This window comes from Chiloscyllium punctatum, chromosome 6 (genome assembly GCF_047496795.1).
Source record: "Chiloscyllium punctatum isolate Juve2018m chromosome 6, sChiPun1.3, whole genome shotgun sequence".
Taxonomy (NCBI): Eukaryota; Metazoa; Chordata; class Chondrichthyes; order Orectolobiformes; family Hemiscylliidae; genus Chiloscyllium; species Chiloscyllium punctatum.
The window spans coordinates 48,506,163-48,520,662 of NC_092744.1; the positions used below are offsets into that span (position 1 = coordinate 48,506,163).

A 14,500-nucleotide genomic window follows, 5' to 3' on the forward strand; every position below is an offset into this window, starting at 1 on the left:
TAGAAGAATCTAGAAGAAAAGGGTAAGGTTTCAGGGTCTGGGGCGATCATTTAGATGATGTGAAATTTCTTCACTCAAGTTGCTCTAATTCTTTGGACTTCCCTGTGCCAGAAGGTTGATTTTGCACTAACATACAATATATTTAAGGCTGAGGTAGATGAACATTTGATTCCCTGAGACACCAAAGGACATGGGGAGCATGTGGGAAAGTGGAGTTGAAGCCCAAGATGAGCCAAGATCACTTGAAATGCCAGGATAGCCTCAATAGACTATATGGTCTGATCTTACCTTGTCTTTTATCTTCTTAAGGGGAACGTGCTTGGAGGGGGAGTAAGGGGAGAATGGAGAAAACTTTAGAAAGATGTATATTCAAACCTATGGCAGCAATCCAATATCACATAAACAGGTGAGGTGAGGAAGGTAATTTGATAAGGATTTTGATAGCTTCAATAAGGATTCAAAACTCTGACATTAAAACAGGAATCTTATTTAAATTAAATCGAACTGACACAAAAAAATCTACTCAATAAGTTTTACCCTTCTACAAAATGCAACAGTTCACAACATCAAGGAGGTTTAAAACCATGCAGGTGATGATATTGCATACAAACTTATTTGACAAAGAATTTTTTTTCGCAATAACTATAAAGTTACCTGTACTTTTCCAAGGATACAAATTTATTGACAGTGCACGTGCCAAAAATCTGTAACAAACAAGCCTTTAAAATGGAATTGCCTGTATACACCAAGAATCTAATAAAGCAGGAATTTATCGTGTACATATTCATTGTAAATTAATTCTTAGTGCAGACTATCCCTAGACAGTCATGAAATTACAGAAGTGTTGGTCCCTTTTCTCTTTCACTTCTGTTATCAGATTAAATGCACTGAAGAAAAACAATCACAGCTGTACCTACTATCATTTACCTGTTACTAATAATTTAACAACAATCCAAATTTATATAACGTTGTTAATATAGTGTAACATTCTAAGGTGCTGCACAAGAACATTATATTGGGCTGAAGGAGACATGGTTTGCAGAGGATAAAAAGTTTCATCAAAGAAGTTGGTTTTACATAAAACCTAACATGGGGGCGGGGGTGGAATTCAGATGGTTTGACACAGAACCATAGAATCCTTACAGTGGGAAAGCAGGCCATTCGGCCCATCAAGTCTGTACCAACCCCTCAAAGAGCATCCCAACCAGACCCACATTCTTATCCTATCCCTGTAACCCTGTATTTTCCACAGCCAATCCACTTAGCCTGCACACTACAGGCAATTTAATGTGGCCGATCCACTTCACCTGCATTGGATGTGGGAAGAAACCTACGCACACACAGGGAGAATGTGCAAACTCCACACAAACAGACACTCGAGGCTGTAATCGAACCCGGATCCCTGGCTCTGTGATGAAGCAGTGCTAGCCACTGAGCCACTGTGCCACCTGACATAGAAAGAGGAGAAATTACAACAGATTAGAATTATGTGTTTATGGAAATCTTAGAAGATTTCACAGAAAGGAAGAGTGAAGGGATATGAACAGATGGATAAGAATTTCAAAATCAAGATGTTGATCGACTCGAAACATTACAAGTCATGAGCATAAGGGCAATGGATAATTCAGGGTGGAGATATGATGGATCCTGCAGCAGAGTTCTAGATGAATACAAATTTATGGAAGGTGAATACTGGAATTGTTCAGTCCGGGGATTAAAAAAATGGTATAGAGTTTTAGGAGAAAGTTGGTACTGCAGATGCTAGAGATTAGAGTCAAGATTAGAATGCATTCCTAATGAAGGGCTTTTGCCTGAAACATCGATTTTCGTGCTCCTTGAATGCTGTCTGACCTGCTGTGCTTTTCCAGCACCACTCTAATAGAGTTTTGGGAGCAGAGGGGTGGGTCAGAATGGAGACAGCTGGAGGTTTGGATGTGGAATTTGGTGATCTGTGCATTAGAGAATATGATGCAAGTATGTTAACTTTGGGTCAAATGGGGTGGCGAGGCTGAGGTATGGTTAAGTCTGAGGAAAAGGCTGGGAGAATGGAATTATGGGCCCAGGAATAGAACTTTTAGCAGGGTAGAACTCATGGGCTTTGGTTTTTCCCAAGTTTATCTGGAGAAAATTTGAACTGATTAATGCTGTTTAGTAATGCCACAAGCCACGGGGAATTTGAGAGACATGGAGAGAAGATAGATCTGGGTGCCATCAGTCTAACATGAATATACAGTCACAGTGGGGCAGTATGTAGAGGGAAAAATATAGAAAAGGACAAGCCATTGGATGACCGCAGAGGTGCAATGGAGAAATAAACTATTGCAGGAGATTGTCCAGCTGTGACTTGGTCAGTAAGAGGGGCATCAGGCAAAGGTAGTCACTCTCAGCCAAAAGTGTGAGAGCGCAGAATGGTTAAACATGTCAAAACGAGTGCAGGGTGATCAAGAAGGACGAGACAGTTATAGTCATTTCTGTCATACATAAACATAACAGATCCAAGAACATCTCAGAGCTGTCAGCCCGTGGATTAAGAAATGCAAGTGACAATGGGCTGAATCTAAATTATTTTTGGCTCAGTCTGCGTTGTGCAGTGTTTTGTCTGACGGCTTAATGCTGTGAAGTTGCGAGTTTCCTCACCAGACCTGACCAAGCTAGATGCATTAACTAGCCCACCCCAATGGCATTGCTCACATCTGATGCTGGCCCTAATTTACCATACTCTGAAACAATGCGCCTCTCAGCAGCTATCCAATAGAAAGACCAGCATCCCTTGCAACTGTGTCATCTTTAAAAGCCGCTGTGCACTCGGATAAGCAAAGGCGATTCCAACGCTGCTCTGATTGTTTCCAGAAATGACTTTGAGCAGTCAGAAAAGGAGTAGGTGGCACCGCAATTCCCCAAAAGGGTCAGGAAGATTTGAGAGGGGTGGGCAAAGGAGGGCTGTCCTCGTGCCAGGAGAGTGGCAGAGGAGGCCACACCACCAGATGATGATCACCTGGTCAGAGGTCACCACCCAGGTCAGTGCCATCTCTACGGTGTTGAGGAACAGTCAGTAGTGCCTTATAAAGGTCCAACAACTTCCCTGTTTTGCTGGTGTAAGTGCCACATTCCTCTCTGCCACTTCACCCTCATTTGGTTACTGCATCCACCTTCCATCAAGATTCGTGCTCTGCCACTCTATTTCCTGCAGCATCTTGCCTCACCTCACTGCCTTCCTCAGCTCAGTCTCCTTCCCACCCACATCCCACAGTTCCAGCCCTGTGTAGACTCTGGCTGCCATCTCTGTCCCTTGCAGTACCGCACAACAATTCTGCCACCTGCACCAGCAGCAACAGGCATGTCAGCCATTTTCATCTCACTCAGCCCTTCCCTTTCACTCATTATAGGAGAAAACAGTCCATAATTATGCTTACAGAGTCCCTATGAGCTGAAGAGGTGCCTGATATTAGGCTCTGAATGTCTAATGAGAGATGATACGAGGAGGGAATTGTGACCATCGCAGTGGAAGCCTGTGACCAGTCCTGAGGGGGAGAAGGAATGCAGAGATATCATTATTCTGTCAACTGAGTAAGTACCACTCTTCATTGCAACGTACCTCTCACAACAACCCCTTTAAAGTCTCTCTCATTGTATTATACATCTAACCACTGGTCATGAATACCTTCACTATTTTTGTCAACAGGTATGGCCAGCACACCAGAAGACATCTCCTGTACCTCTGAGGATGAGCGTACTGTGGTCTCATGGCTGTCTCCTGCACACCCAACATCCCAGGTACTGACAATCCTCTGGAAACATTGGGCTAATACAATCTGTTGGGCACCCCAATACAATAAACTGGTTGAGGAAGGAACTCCCAGGCTGCTGGCATTCAAAGAACTGCTGGAGAACCTACTCAGTCCCAGGCAGAAGAGGAACGGAAAATAAAACCAAGGACTGCTGATGCCGGTGATGGGAAACAAAAGCTGAAATTGATGGTGAAACTCAGCTGGGCTGTCTGCATCTGCGGAGAGAAAGCAGAGCTAACATTTCGAGACTGTGACCCTTCTTCATAACTTGACCCAGTGGTGTCAGTAATCAGGGACTTTGTCACCATGCACCAGGAGGAATGGGAGCTGCAGATAGGGCTGTATGGTACGATAGCTCTCATTACCCAGAAGGTGCAGGAACGCAGCAAGTCATGTGGCCATCTAGTTCCTGGAGGTATTGGCAAATGCCATAGACAGTCAGGTCCATTACTCAGGACCACCTCAACATCGGGCTAAGAACCAATGTTTGAGACAAAGGCATGACAACAAGGGCACATATCCCAGGTATTTATTACTCACAAGACGACAGGACAATGCCAAGAAGCACCCAGCTGGAGGGGAGTGGCCCCCTTACAGTCTCTTCTCATGACAGTCCAATGTTGGCCATGCCTCCATCTTGTCTTCCCTCCTCTGATCTTTGGGAGTTAACACCAGGAGGGAAGACCCTCAGCATGTCTGGCCTATCCAGGCACAAGCTTCCCACATTCCTGATGAAGAGCTGAAATATCAATTCTCCTGCTCCTCAGATGCTGCCTGACCTGCTGTGCTTTTCTAGTGCCGCACTTTTCAATGCTGACTCTCCAGTATCTGCAGTTCTCACTTTTTCCTTCCGAAGAGATACTCAACCAAACCTTCACAACCAATGGACAGTTGACCAGGCTGGATCCAACCCAGCTGCAGAACCAGGGAGTATATTAAGACATTGTGGGAAGGAGAGGGTGGTAAAGATCACTTGTTGGCAAGAGCAACAATGGATTGCAATTTTTTTCTTTATTCATTCATGGGAGCATTTATTGCCCATCCCTAATTGCCCCGAGGGCAGTTAAGCATCAGCTATCTTGCTGTGGGTGTGGAGTCACACGTAGGCCAGACCAGGTAAGGAGAGCAGTTTCATTCCCCAAAGGGCATTAGTGCACCAAATGGATTTTTCTGACAATCGACAGTGGATTCATGGTCACCATCAGATTCTTAACTCCAGATATTTGTTGAGTTCAAATTCCACCATCTGCCATGGCAGGATTTGAACCTGGGTCCCCAGAATGTTATCTTAGTCTCGGGATTAACAGTCCAGCAATAATACCACAAGGCCATCATCTCCCCACTTGATTTTGTACTTTTGTATAAATGTTATTGGTATAGCCTTACATCCAGTTATTATCTCAGTGTCGTCACAGACACAGACACTGCTTTACCTTTCATTTCTGATGAGGATGGAGCTGATGGGCTGACCATGGCCCACCCCATTGATTGACATAACCAGTCAGTCCTGGACCAGAAATTCTCAGAGCCCTGACTGATAGCTGTATGTCTCCCAGTCCGTGTAAGCCCTATCTGTTGACTGGCTGTGACCCACTCCACTATCTGCATTGACACAAACTCTCTGACTGAGATCACTCTGAGTGGATGCCTGACCAGGAGGCAGCCTTTGCCTGACTGTGTTGGGACCCTCCTGACTGACAATTAACTCTGTGGGCCTCAGTGAAGGTTACTCCTCTAAGATGTTCAGAAATAGCTGCTTGATGCTGCATGTGCTGTGCTTGCACCACATGGAGCAGGTTTGAAACTGATGTAGGACACTGCCATACCATAAAATATCTGCTCCCTTGACTGCAGACTGCTAACCAGCAAGGTAAGCTGCCTGGTTGTTTAGCAATGCTACTGGCACAGCAAACCAAGGATGAGGTAAGCAAGCAAGCAGCCCTGAGATGTAGCCTGATCTGATCCACAAGCTGGGTGCCTGCCTACATATACGATGTGTCCCTGACACAGCCTTTCAATGCTGGTTGCTGGTGCACTCTGCAATGCAGCTCTATGTTTCTAGAGTGTCCTGACAGTTTATCAGAGAAGTGCCATGACGGATGTGAGGAGCAGGCAGATGCTTCATGCCAATGTCTGTAGGTGAGGTGTGCATGTGGGCAGTGTGGGTGGATCATGTCCTGGGCAGCAGTTTGATCAAACGCAACATGGAGATCCTTAGAGCAACCGGTCAGCTGAATCCACTAGGTTTCCGCTCTGGTTTCCATGTCAGGTTTTGTTGATATGCAGCTTGGTTGGTGAATTTGGCAGGAGAGGGAGCTGATTATTGAGAAGGTGGGTCAGGCTGTCAACAAAGCATTTAATGAGAAATAATTCCCCCTTTATTAGAAACTCAACATATCGCCTGTGAAAAGCATTAAGTATAGAGTGAGATGCTTCTGCTGCTGAGATAGACCCCACTGGAGTTTTCATCCAATTTCGCTACAAATCATGCCACAGCCTACATCACTTGGACTCCTATAAGATTCCATCCAATCATATATGCCTTAGGCCATAGTTAAGAAACAGTCAGGCATGATAGAAACATAGTTCCTAATAGCTGAAGTAGGCCATTTGGTCATTCGAATCTGCTCCAACCATTCAGTCAGAGCATAATTGGCTGTGCAATTTCCTTAAGGCACCCTCAAACTCTTGAGTCACTTGTCTATCTAATTGTATCAGGCCTTGCTGCATTTGGTGAAATATTTGTGGCAGTGGCTTTAAAGACTAAAAGTACTTCAAATCAAAGCAGAGCAACACCATATCCCATTTGTCGGAAAATCATAATATGTGAAGATTGTACTAGAACAATGAATTAGATCTTAAAGGAGAATACAGAGAAAACAACTAAAATGCGTTCTGCAACTCCGAAGCAAAATATTCCTATGAAACAACATAACCCATAAATAAGATTCTTTACCTGCATCCTCAGTTTCTTCCTCCTCTTCAATGGAATTTGGAAGGTAATCTTGACCACCGACATCTTGCATTATAATTCTTTCTACCATTGAATGCTAGGAAACAATAAAGATGTTCACAAAATCTGGCTAGAACTTATGATGTAATACAAACCATCCATAAAAAAAGCTGTTTATCTCCACCTTTTCTTTTTGGAAACAGTCTTCTACGTCATATATTGGGAATAACATTTCACTGCAATCAAATGCAAATCTATAAACGTTCAGTAATACAAACATGTTCAGCATAGAAATCCTAAGGAACATACAAAATATATATGGAAGGGTCTTTTTTTTTGTATCTATTTATGTTGTGTGGCTGGTTGCTTATCAAGACAGTAACATTTAAGGACATGTTGATTCAATGCTTATCATATTTGGTCTCATGTCATAACAGTGGCAGGGATCATTTGAACTAATCTGGATAACTGATCAAAACTCTCCAAGTGTTTGTGAACAGCAATTCAAGGGTCAGAATCATTCTTAGTCAATGAGAGAGAATCAAAGAAGGTGACTCCTTCTTGACTGGATGCAGTCAAAGCTGAAAGCTTTGAAGAGACTCCAGGTAACAGGGTGCCCTTGTGGTCTCAGGACAGAATCTGAGCTGGAAAGCTGGTGAAAGGTTATTGGCTCTGTTGGAAAGGGTTAGGATTTAATAGAACCCCAAGGATCCACTGATAATTCACTGCAGCTGAGAGGGGGTGAAGGAAGCCCCATTGCAATATTTGCTTTGTACAAGTGAGAAATATTGGAGCCCAGAGAAACCCAGGGCCAATGGCAGTATAGTGAAGCTAGCTGTGAAAGATCTCAAATTGTGCCTCGGAGTAGGTGCTGAAGTGCAACTGTGGAGATCCAGTGTAATGCAGCCTCAATGGAAGACACTAAACTATCAGTTCTTAAGGTAGCCCATGACAGAGTAGCTTTTGAGAAACATCTGAAGCTAGATTTTCAAAATCATAGATTCCTTAGAGTGTGGAAACAGGCCATTCGGCCCAACAATTGCACACCAACCCTCCGAACAGTAACCTACCCAGACCCATTTCCCCTACCCTGTTACTCTACATATACCCCTGACTTATGCATGTAACCTACACATTGTCCAGAACACTGGACAATTTAGCATGGCTAATTCACCTGACCTGCACATCATTGGATTGTGGGAGGAATCCAGAGACCCGGTGAAAACCCACACAGACAGTCACACGAGGCTGGAATTGAACCTGGGTCTCTGGCACTGTGAGGCAGTACTGCCAACCACTGAGCCACCGTGCCGTCTAATGCACTGCTAAAGGAATAAAGTAGAAAAGTATAATGCACGAGGCATTACTGAGACTGCATCAGGAAAATGGTGTACATTTCAGTCTCCTTACTTGAGGATTGATATGGTTGTATTGTAGGTAGTTCAGAGATAAGGGTCTTCTTTTATGAAGATAGATTGAGCAGTATAAACCTAGAGTCTAGAATTTGGAAGAAAGTGAGAAGGGATCTAATTGAGATACATAAGATGCAAAAGGGAATTGACAAAATAGATGTAGAAATGACTTTCCCTTACCTGGGCAGACTAGAATGAGAAGTGATAGTTTTAGGATAAGGGGTAGCAGATTTAAAACAGAAGTGAGAAGAAATTACTGCTTTTAAAGAGTCATGAATGTGTAGAATTCACTATCCCAGGGTGCTATATGAAATGGCAGGTCAAGCCTGGGGGACTGAACTGCCTCTTTCTGCTTCTGCTGTTCTTTTATATTGCTGGTGAAGGTAGGTTTAAGGTGGACAACAGTCATGTTTTCCACTCACAGGATGATGCTGTCAATCCGAAAGGTCATCCTGCATGTCACACAAATGAGTAATGCGATATATGAATTTGAGAGCCAGTGCAATGCTAAATATGTACATGGTACAACTCAAAGACAGGCAAATCTTATGCAACAGCATGTCTTTTTGACTCTTTGCAATGGACCAGATACTGACATGCCCATCCAGCCCATGCATGCAAAACTCTAAACAGAGTATCTAACTGTGATGGGAACCTCTGATTGGATAGCCCATCTTCTAGATAATGCTGACTGTGCCAAGAGTTCAGCTGACAACCTATTTAACACTGTCACTTGGGTTTGCAATATGGCACCATTCTGCATACTGGAAGCTACATATTTGAATTCACTGCACCTTATTCTTTATTGACAGATAAAAGTTGGGCACCACATTGCTATGGTTTCAACTGAACAAATTAAGCCATTACCTAGCTTATTCCTCAAGACAAAGCCTTTACAAACCAGAGTTAACGTGGACCTCCAGGCAATGTTAGAAAGTCAATGGTCCTTTCTTCAGAAAGTCAGCTTGCTACTTCCAATGTTCAACTGAATGCAGTTGACAGTATCCGAGATTTGTACCTTTATTTGATGCACACTGATGCACAATTTCTCACCCACTCCATCTCTAAGTAATGCCGGCAGCTTGTCAATTGTAGTTAAATGAGGCATGTAGTCCAGTTTTTCACTGGTCTCTCACATCAATGTGTGACATGTTAAATGCAACATTATTTTCTGTCAGTTTTCAGTGACCTGAATTCCTTGGCTAAAATATTCTACTTCATCCTAACATATTGAAACACAGAAATCTATGCAGTCAGTCGAGAAAGAATTTCTCTGATCAAAGCATCTACACCGTGGCAGCATTGAAGTACTGCTACGGCTCGCCAAGTTACTTTGTAAACCCCTGATTTTTACCACCAAGATGTAGACTGGCCACCAAGCCATGGAGACACCATCACCTAAGAATACCCTGACTTGAAATAAATTTTTGCCTCTTCACTGTTGAAGTATCAAAATCCTGGAACTCTCTTCTGAATAGCATTGTGATTGTACCCACACTGATAGACTACAGTGGTTCAAGGTAACTTGCCACCATCTTGTCATGGGAAATTAGCGATGGGCAAAAAATACTGGCTTTCCTGGTAACACATATTCCAAAAACACATTTTAATAGATTGATTGGCAATCTGCTTGAAATCACTCTTTTCACTGGATTGAATTAAATTAATTTCTTTTGGATATACTTGGCTGGATTTGAAGCAGCTTACTGTTTTAATTTAATTTTAAATAAAAGGGACTTGACAATATTACACTAAGATGCCAAAAGCAAGAATCTGAGAAAGTCCTATTGCTGTAGTGAAAGAACTGCCTGCAACCATACTAAAGCCTTCCTGAAGGAGGAGGCTGTTAAGTGATTTGAGTGATGCTGAAATGTGTCTCCTAGATTTATCCTTTCACCTTTTATTTGAAATGGTCATCAGTCTACAAAGGAAAATTAGATGAAGATAAAATACGACACATCAGCGAAAGTTAAATCATTTTTGAATTCAATATTGTTACTTATGCATTCTAAAGGAGAATTATTATCATAAGAATAGTTTATAAACCTGAAATTTCCATTAATATGGCACTTAAAGTATTGCAGATAAAATCACCATGTCATCAACACTGATTTTCAGTCATTCTATATCAAAGATAGCATTGTGAATTTTACAATAAAATATTCACCTCCCTGCTGTGTATAATGGCTCAGCTATTGTTTCCATGGCAATAGGCTGCTTCTCTCTCTCTCTTCTGCAGCTGCCTGATTCAGTCAACCATATACAATAACTTGCAATCAAGTCCTTTTCTCTGAGAATCCTGTGGTCAGTATTCAACTATCTTTGCATATTCAATTCCTCAATGCATCAGTAAGCTATAAAACGTGGTCCTCACTTACTTAGTAGCTGCAAAATTGGTCCTATTTATTAGCAGCAAATGTGCTATTGAAACTTATCTTTATAGAATTTGGCAAGCAATGCTATGAAAGTAAATACATAAGCATACTTCAACTTAACACCTTCAGAAAAGCAAATGTGAAATATTGAAGATAATCAAAAATCAAAATATTAATTTATACAAAATTTAATTCAGTTCAAGTGTATGAACAAGTTAAATCTCAAGTGGAAGTCAATATAGGTCTTAAATCTATAAAAATGCTTTAAGAAATAATGCCAAGAAAATAAAAAGGGCAACTTAATCAAAATGGCAAATGTGTAAACATTTCATATTCAACAACTAATTTGCTGCAAAGGTAAATAGGAGCAAAATAATACATTATACTCGCACGTATTTTATTCCTGTGCTCCTTCTAGTATTTATACCAAAATTAAGTCCAAATGGCTTACCTTTGCAGCCTCAACCTGGACCAAACGGCATCGTTGCAGCAAATCAACAAAAAGATAAATCAATAGCACCTCGAAATAAAAAGAAAAACAAGATTAAAGTGAAGCCAGTACGATCTGATCACTCAAATATTTTCTACCAGGGTATAGCTAGGGAAGAATCCATACCATAAGCTCTTAGTCTATTGAAACCTTCACCTTTACAATTAAAGCAGTGCAAATATAAAACAGTATAAAAGAAATATTATACTGAGAATATTATACTTGACCATTACACTTGACCAATTTAAGTGGTCCAACTCTTCATGTCATCTACTGCATTGATTATGAAAAATAGCTATACAAGAGGTGTAACAAATGATTTGTAAAGCATTATTTTAATTTTACATTTTTTGAAATGTTGCAATGAACTGGACACAAGGAATCTTGAGTGACAAATGTCTTTTGTTGCATAATTTGCTTTGCTGAATTATCATTCATTCCACACATCGACTAATGTAAACAAGAGATTAACAAAGAAATGTTCATACCTTGTCTGAATATCCTAAAATCTGCATTAATTAATTAATATTACTGTAATAAATTAGTTGTGGAAAGAAGAACTAGCCAACACAAGCTATGAAGAAATAAATAGTTTGATTCCATAGAAAGGATGTTGCGAAACTTGAAAGAGTTCAGAAAAGATTTACAAGGATGTTGCCAGGGTTGGAGGGATTGAGCTATGGAGAGAGGTTGAATAGGCTGAGGCTGTTTTCCCTGGATTGTCAGAGGGTGAGAGGTGACCTTATAGAGGTTTATAAAATCATGAGGGGCATGGATAAGGCAAAAAACCAAGTTCTTTTCCCTGGGGTGGGGGAGTCCAAAACTAGAGGGCACAGGTTTAAAGTGAGAGGGGAAAGATGGACCTAAGGGGCAACTTTTTCACGGTGGTACGTATGTGAAATGACCTGCCAGAGGAAGTGGTGGAGGATCATACAATTACAACATTTAAAAGGCATCTGGGTGGGTCTACGAATAGGAAGGGTTTAGTGGAATAGGCCAAATGCTGGCAAATTGTATTAGATTATTTTAGGATATCTGATCGGCATGGACAATTTGTACGAAGGGTCTGTTCCCGTGCTGTACATCTCTATGACTCTCTGAACAAATTCTAAAAGTAATTTGCTAGTGATAAGCATTTATTAAACAAATGCCTGGTTAGGAACTTTACTAATAGTTGATTATCCATTAAAGGAACTTGGATACAACGTAGTTAAGAATCAGAGAGTCACTGAAATTCTGCAAAAGTTAGAATTAAAACCTGATGATGATCAAGTCAGTGTTTTGACAGCCAAGTTCAATTGAGTCACAAAACAAGCTTTCCAAAGTGGGTTGACAAGTTACTTCACTTGGAAATCAATTTCTATTTCCTCTAAGAAATAAAAAAAACATAAGATTCAATCCCAGCGGTCACAGTTTCAAAATATGTGGTCACTAACTTTAGGCAGAAGGGATTTCTGGGTCGGTGCACTGGAAATTGAGGAGGGTAAAAAAAGAGGCTTTTCAGGGCAAAGGGTGGCAGATCACTACCAAGAGGTCTGCAGGAGTCAAGGCTGGGAATCAGGCAGAAACCAGGGACCACTGTTGAAATGGGGATACGTCTTGGGGTGGAGGGGAAATCCAAGGGATAGAAGTGAATATGTGCAACAGCATGAGAGGGGATGAAAGGGAAAGTCATTGATGAAGCTGGAGAAGGTTGGGCCTTGACCACTGCCCTGAGGAACTCATGCAAAAATGTCCTGGGTTTGAAATGGCTGACCTCCAGCAACCAGAAGCATCTTTGTTTATGCTCAGAATAATATTAATCACTGGAGAGTTTGCCCCTTGATTCCCAATGACTCCAGTTTTGCTACAGAAACTCGATGCCTCAGACAAATGCAACCTTAATGTCAAGGGCATTGGCTGCCTGGAATTCACCTATTGAGTTGATGTTTGAGCTAAGGCTATACCGAGGTTAGTGGCTGAGTGGCCGTGATGGAATGCATACTGAGCATCAATGAGCAGGTTATTGTTCATCAAACTGTGCTTGACAGTATTGTTTGTGACACCTTTCAATCATTTTACTGAGTCTAGACTGTAGACTGTGGACTGTGGAGGCAGTAACTAGCTGGGTTGGACCTGTCCTGCTTTTTGTGTACAGGATAAATCTGGGCAATTTTCCATGTTATTGAGTAGAAGTCAATATTGCAGCTCTATGAGAACAGCTTGGCTTTGGGTGGAGCACATTCTGGAACAGGATTGACTGGGCTGCTTTCGCCATTGCCATTTCTGGCCATAGTGTCATAGAGATGTACAGCACGGAAACAGACCCTTCGGTCTAACTAGTCCATACTGACCAGATATCCCAACCCAGAAACTCCTTGGATGCTGCCTGAACTGCTGTGCTCTTCCAGCACCACTAATCCAGATATCCCAACCCAATCTAGTCCCACTTGCCAGCACCCAGCCCATATCCCTCCAAACCCTTCCTATTCATATACCAATCCAGATGCCTTTTAAATATTCTAATTGTACCAGCCTCCACCACATCCTCTGGCAGCTCATTTCACACACATACCACCCTCTTCCTGAAAACGTTGCCCCTTAGGTCCCTTTTATATCTTTCCCCTCTCACCCTAAATCTATGCCCTATAGTTCTGGACTCCCCCACCCCAGGGAAAAGACTTTGTCTATTTATCCTATCCATGCCCCTCATAATTTTGTAAGCCTCTATAAGGTCACTCCTCAGCCTCCAATGCTCCAGGGAAAACAGCCCCAGCCTGTTCAGCCTCTCCCTGTAGCTCAGATGCTCCAACCCTGGCAACATCCTTGTAAATCTTTTCTGAACCCTTTCAAGTTTCACAACATCTTTCTGATAGGAAGGAGACCAGAATTGCATGCAATATTCCAACAGTGGCCTGACCAATGTCCTGTACAGCCACAACATGATCTCCCAATGCCTGTACTCAATACTCTGACCAATAAAGGAAAGCATACCAAACGCCTTCTTCACTATCTTATCTACCTGCAACTCCACTTTCAAGGAGCTATGAACCTGCACTACAAGGTTCCTTTGTTGAGCAACACTCCCTAGGACCTTACCATTAAGTGTATAAGTCCTGCTAAGATTTGCTTTCCCAAAATGCAGCACCTCGCATTTATCTGAATTAAACTCCATCTGCCACTTCTCAGCCCATTGGCCCATCTGGTCCAGATCCTATTGTAATCTGAGGTAACCCTCTTCGCTGTCCATTACACCTCCAATTTGCAAACTTACTAACTGTACCTCTTATGCTCGCATCCAAATCATTTATGTATATGACAAAAAGTAGAGGGCCCAGCACCGATCCTTGTGGCACTCCACTGGTCACAGGCCTCCAGTCTGAAAAACAACCCTCCATCACCACCCTCTGTCGTCTATCTTTGAGCCAGTTCTGTATCCAAATGGCTAGTTCTCCCTTTATTCCATGAGATCTAACCTTGCTAATCAGTCTCCCATGGGGAAC

General features: G+C 42.1%; 1 protein-coding gene across 2 annotated transcripts in view; it reads right to left on the reverse strand.

Annotated features, from left to right (window-relative positions):
- LOC140478940 (uncharacterized) overlaps positions 1-14,500 on the reverse strand; it is a 315,441-nt gene that overhangs the window by 255,856 nt on the left and 45,085 nt on the right. For both annotated transcript variants that reach the window (XM_072572602.1, XM_072572601.1), the window contains exons 4-5: positions 10,980-11,048; positions 6,745-6,838 (exon numbers count right to left, since the gene is read on the reverse strand). In XM_072572602.1, coding sequence (XP_072428703.1) covers positions 6,745-6,838; positions 10,980-11,048 — 163 coding nt within the window. The remainder of the gene's footprint in view (positions 1-6,744; positions 6,839-10,979; positions 11,049-14,500) is intronic.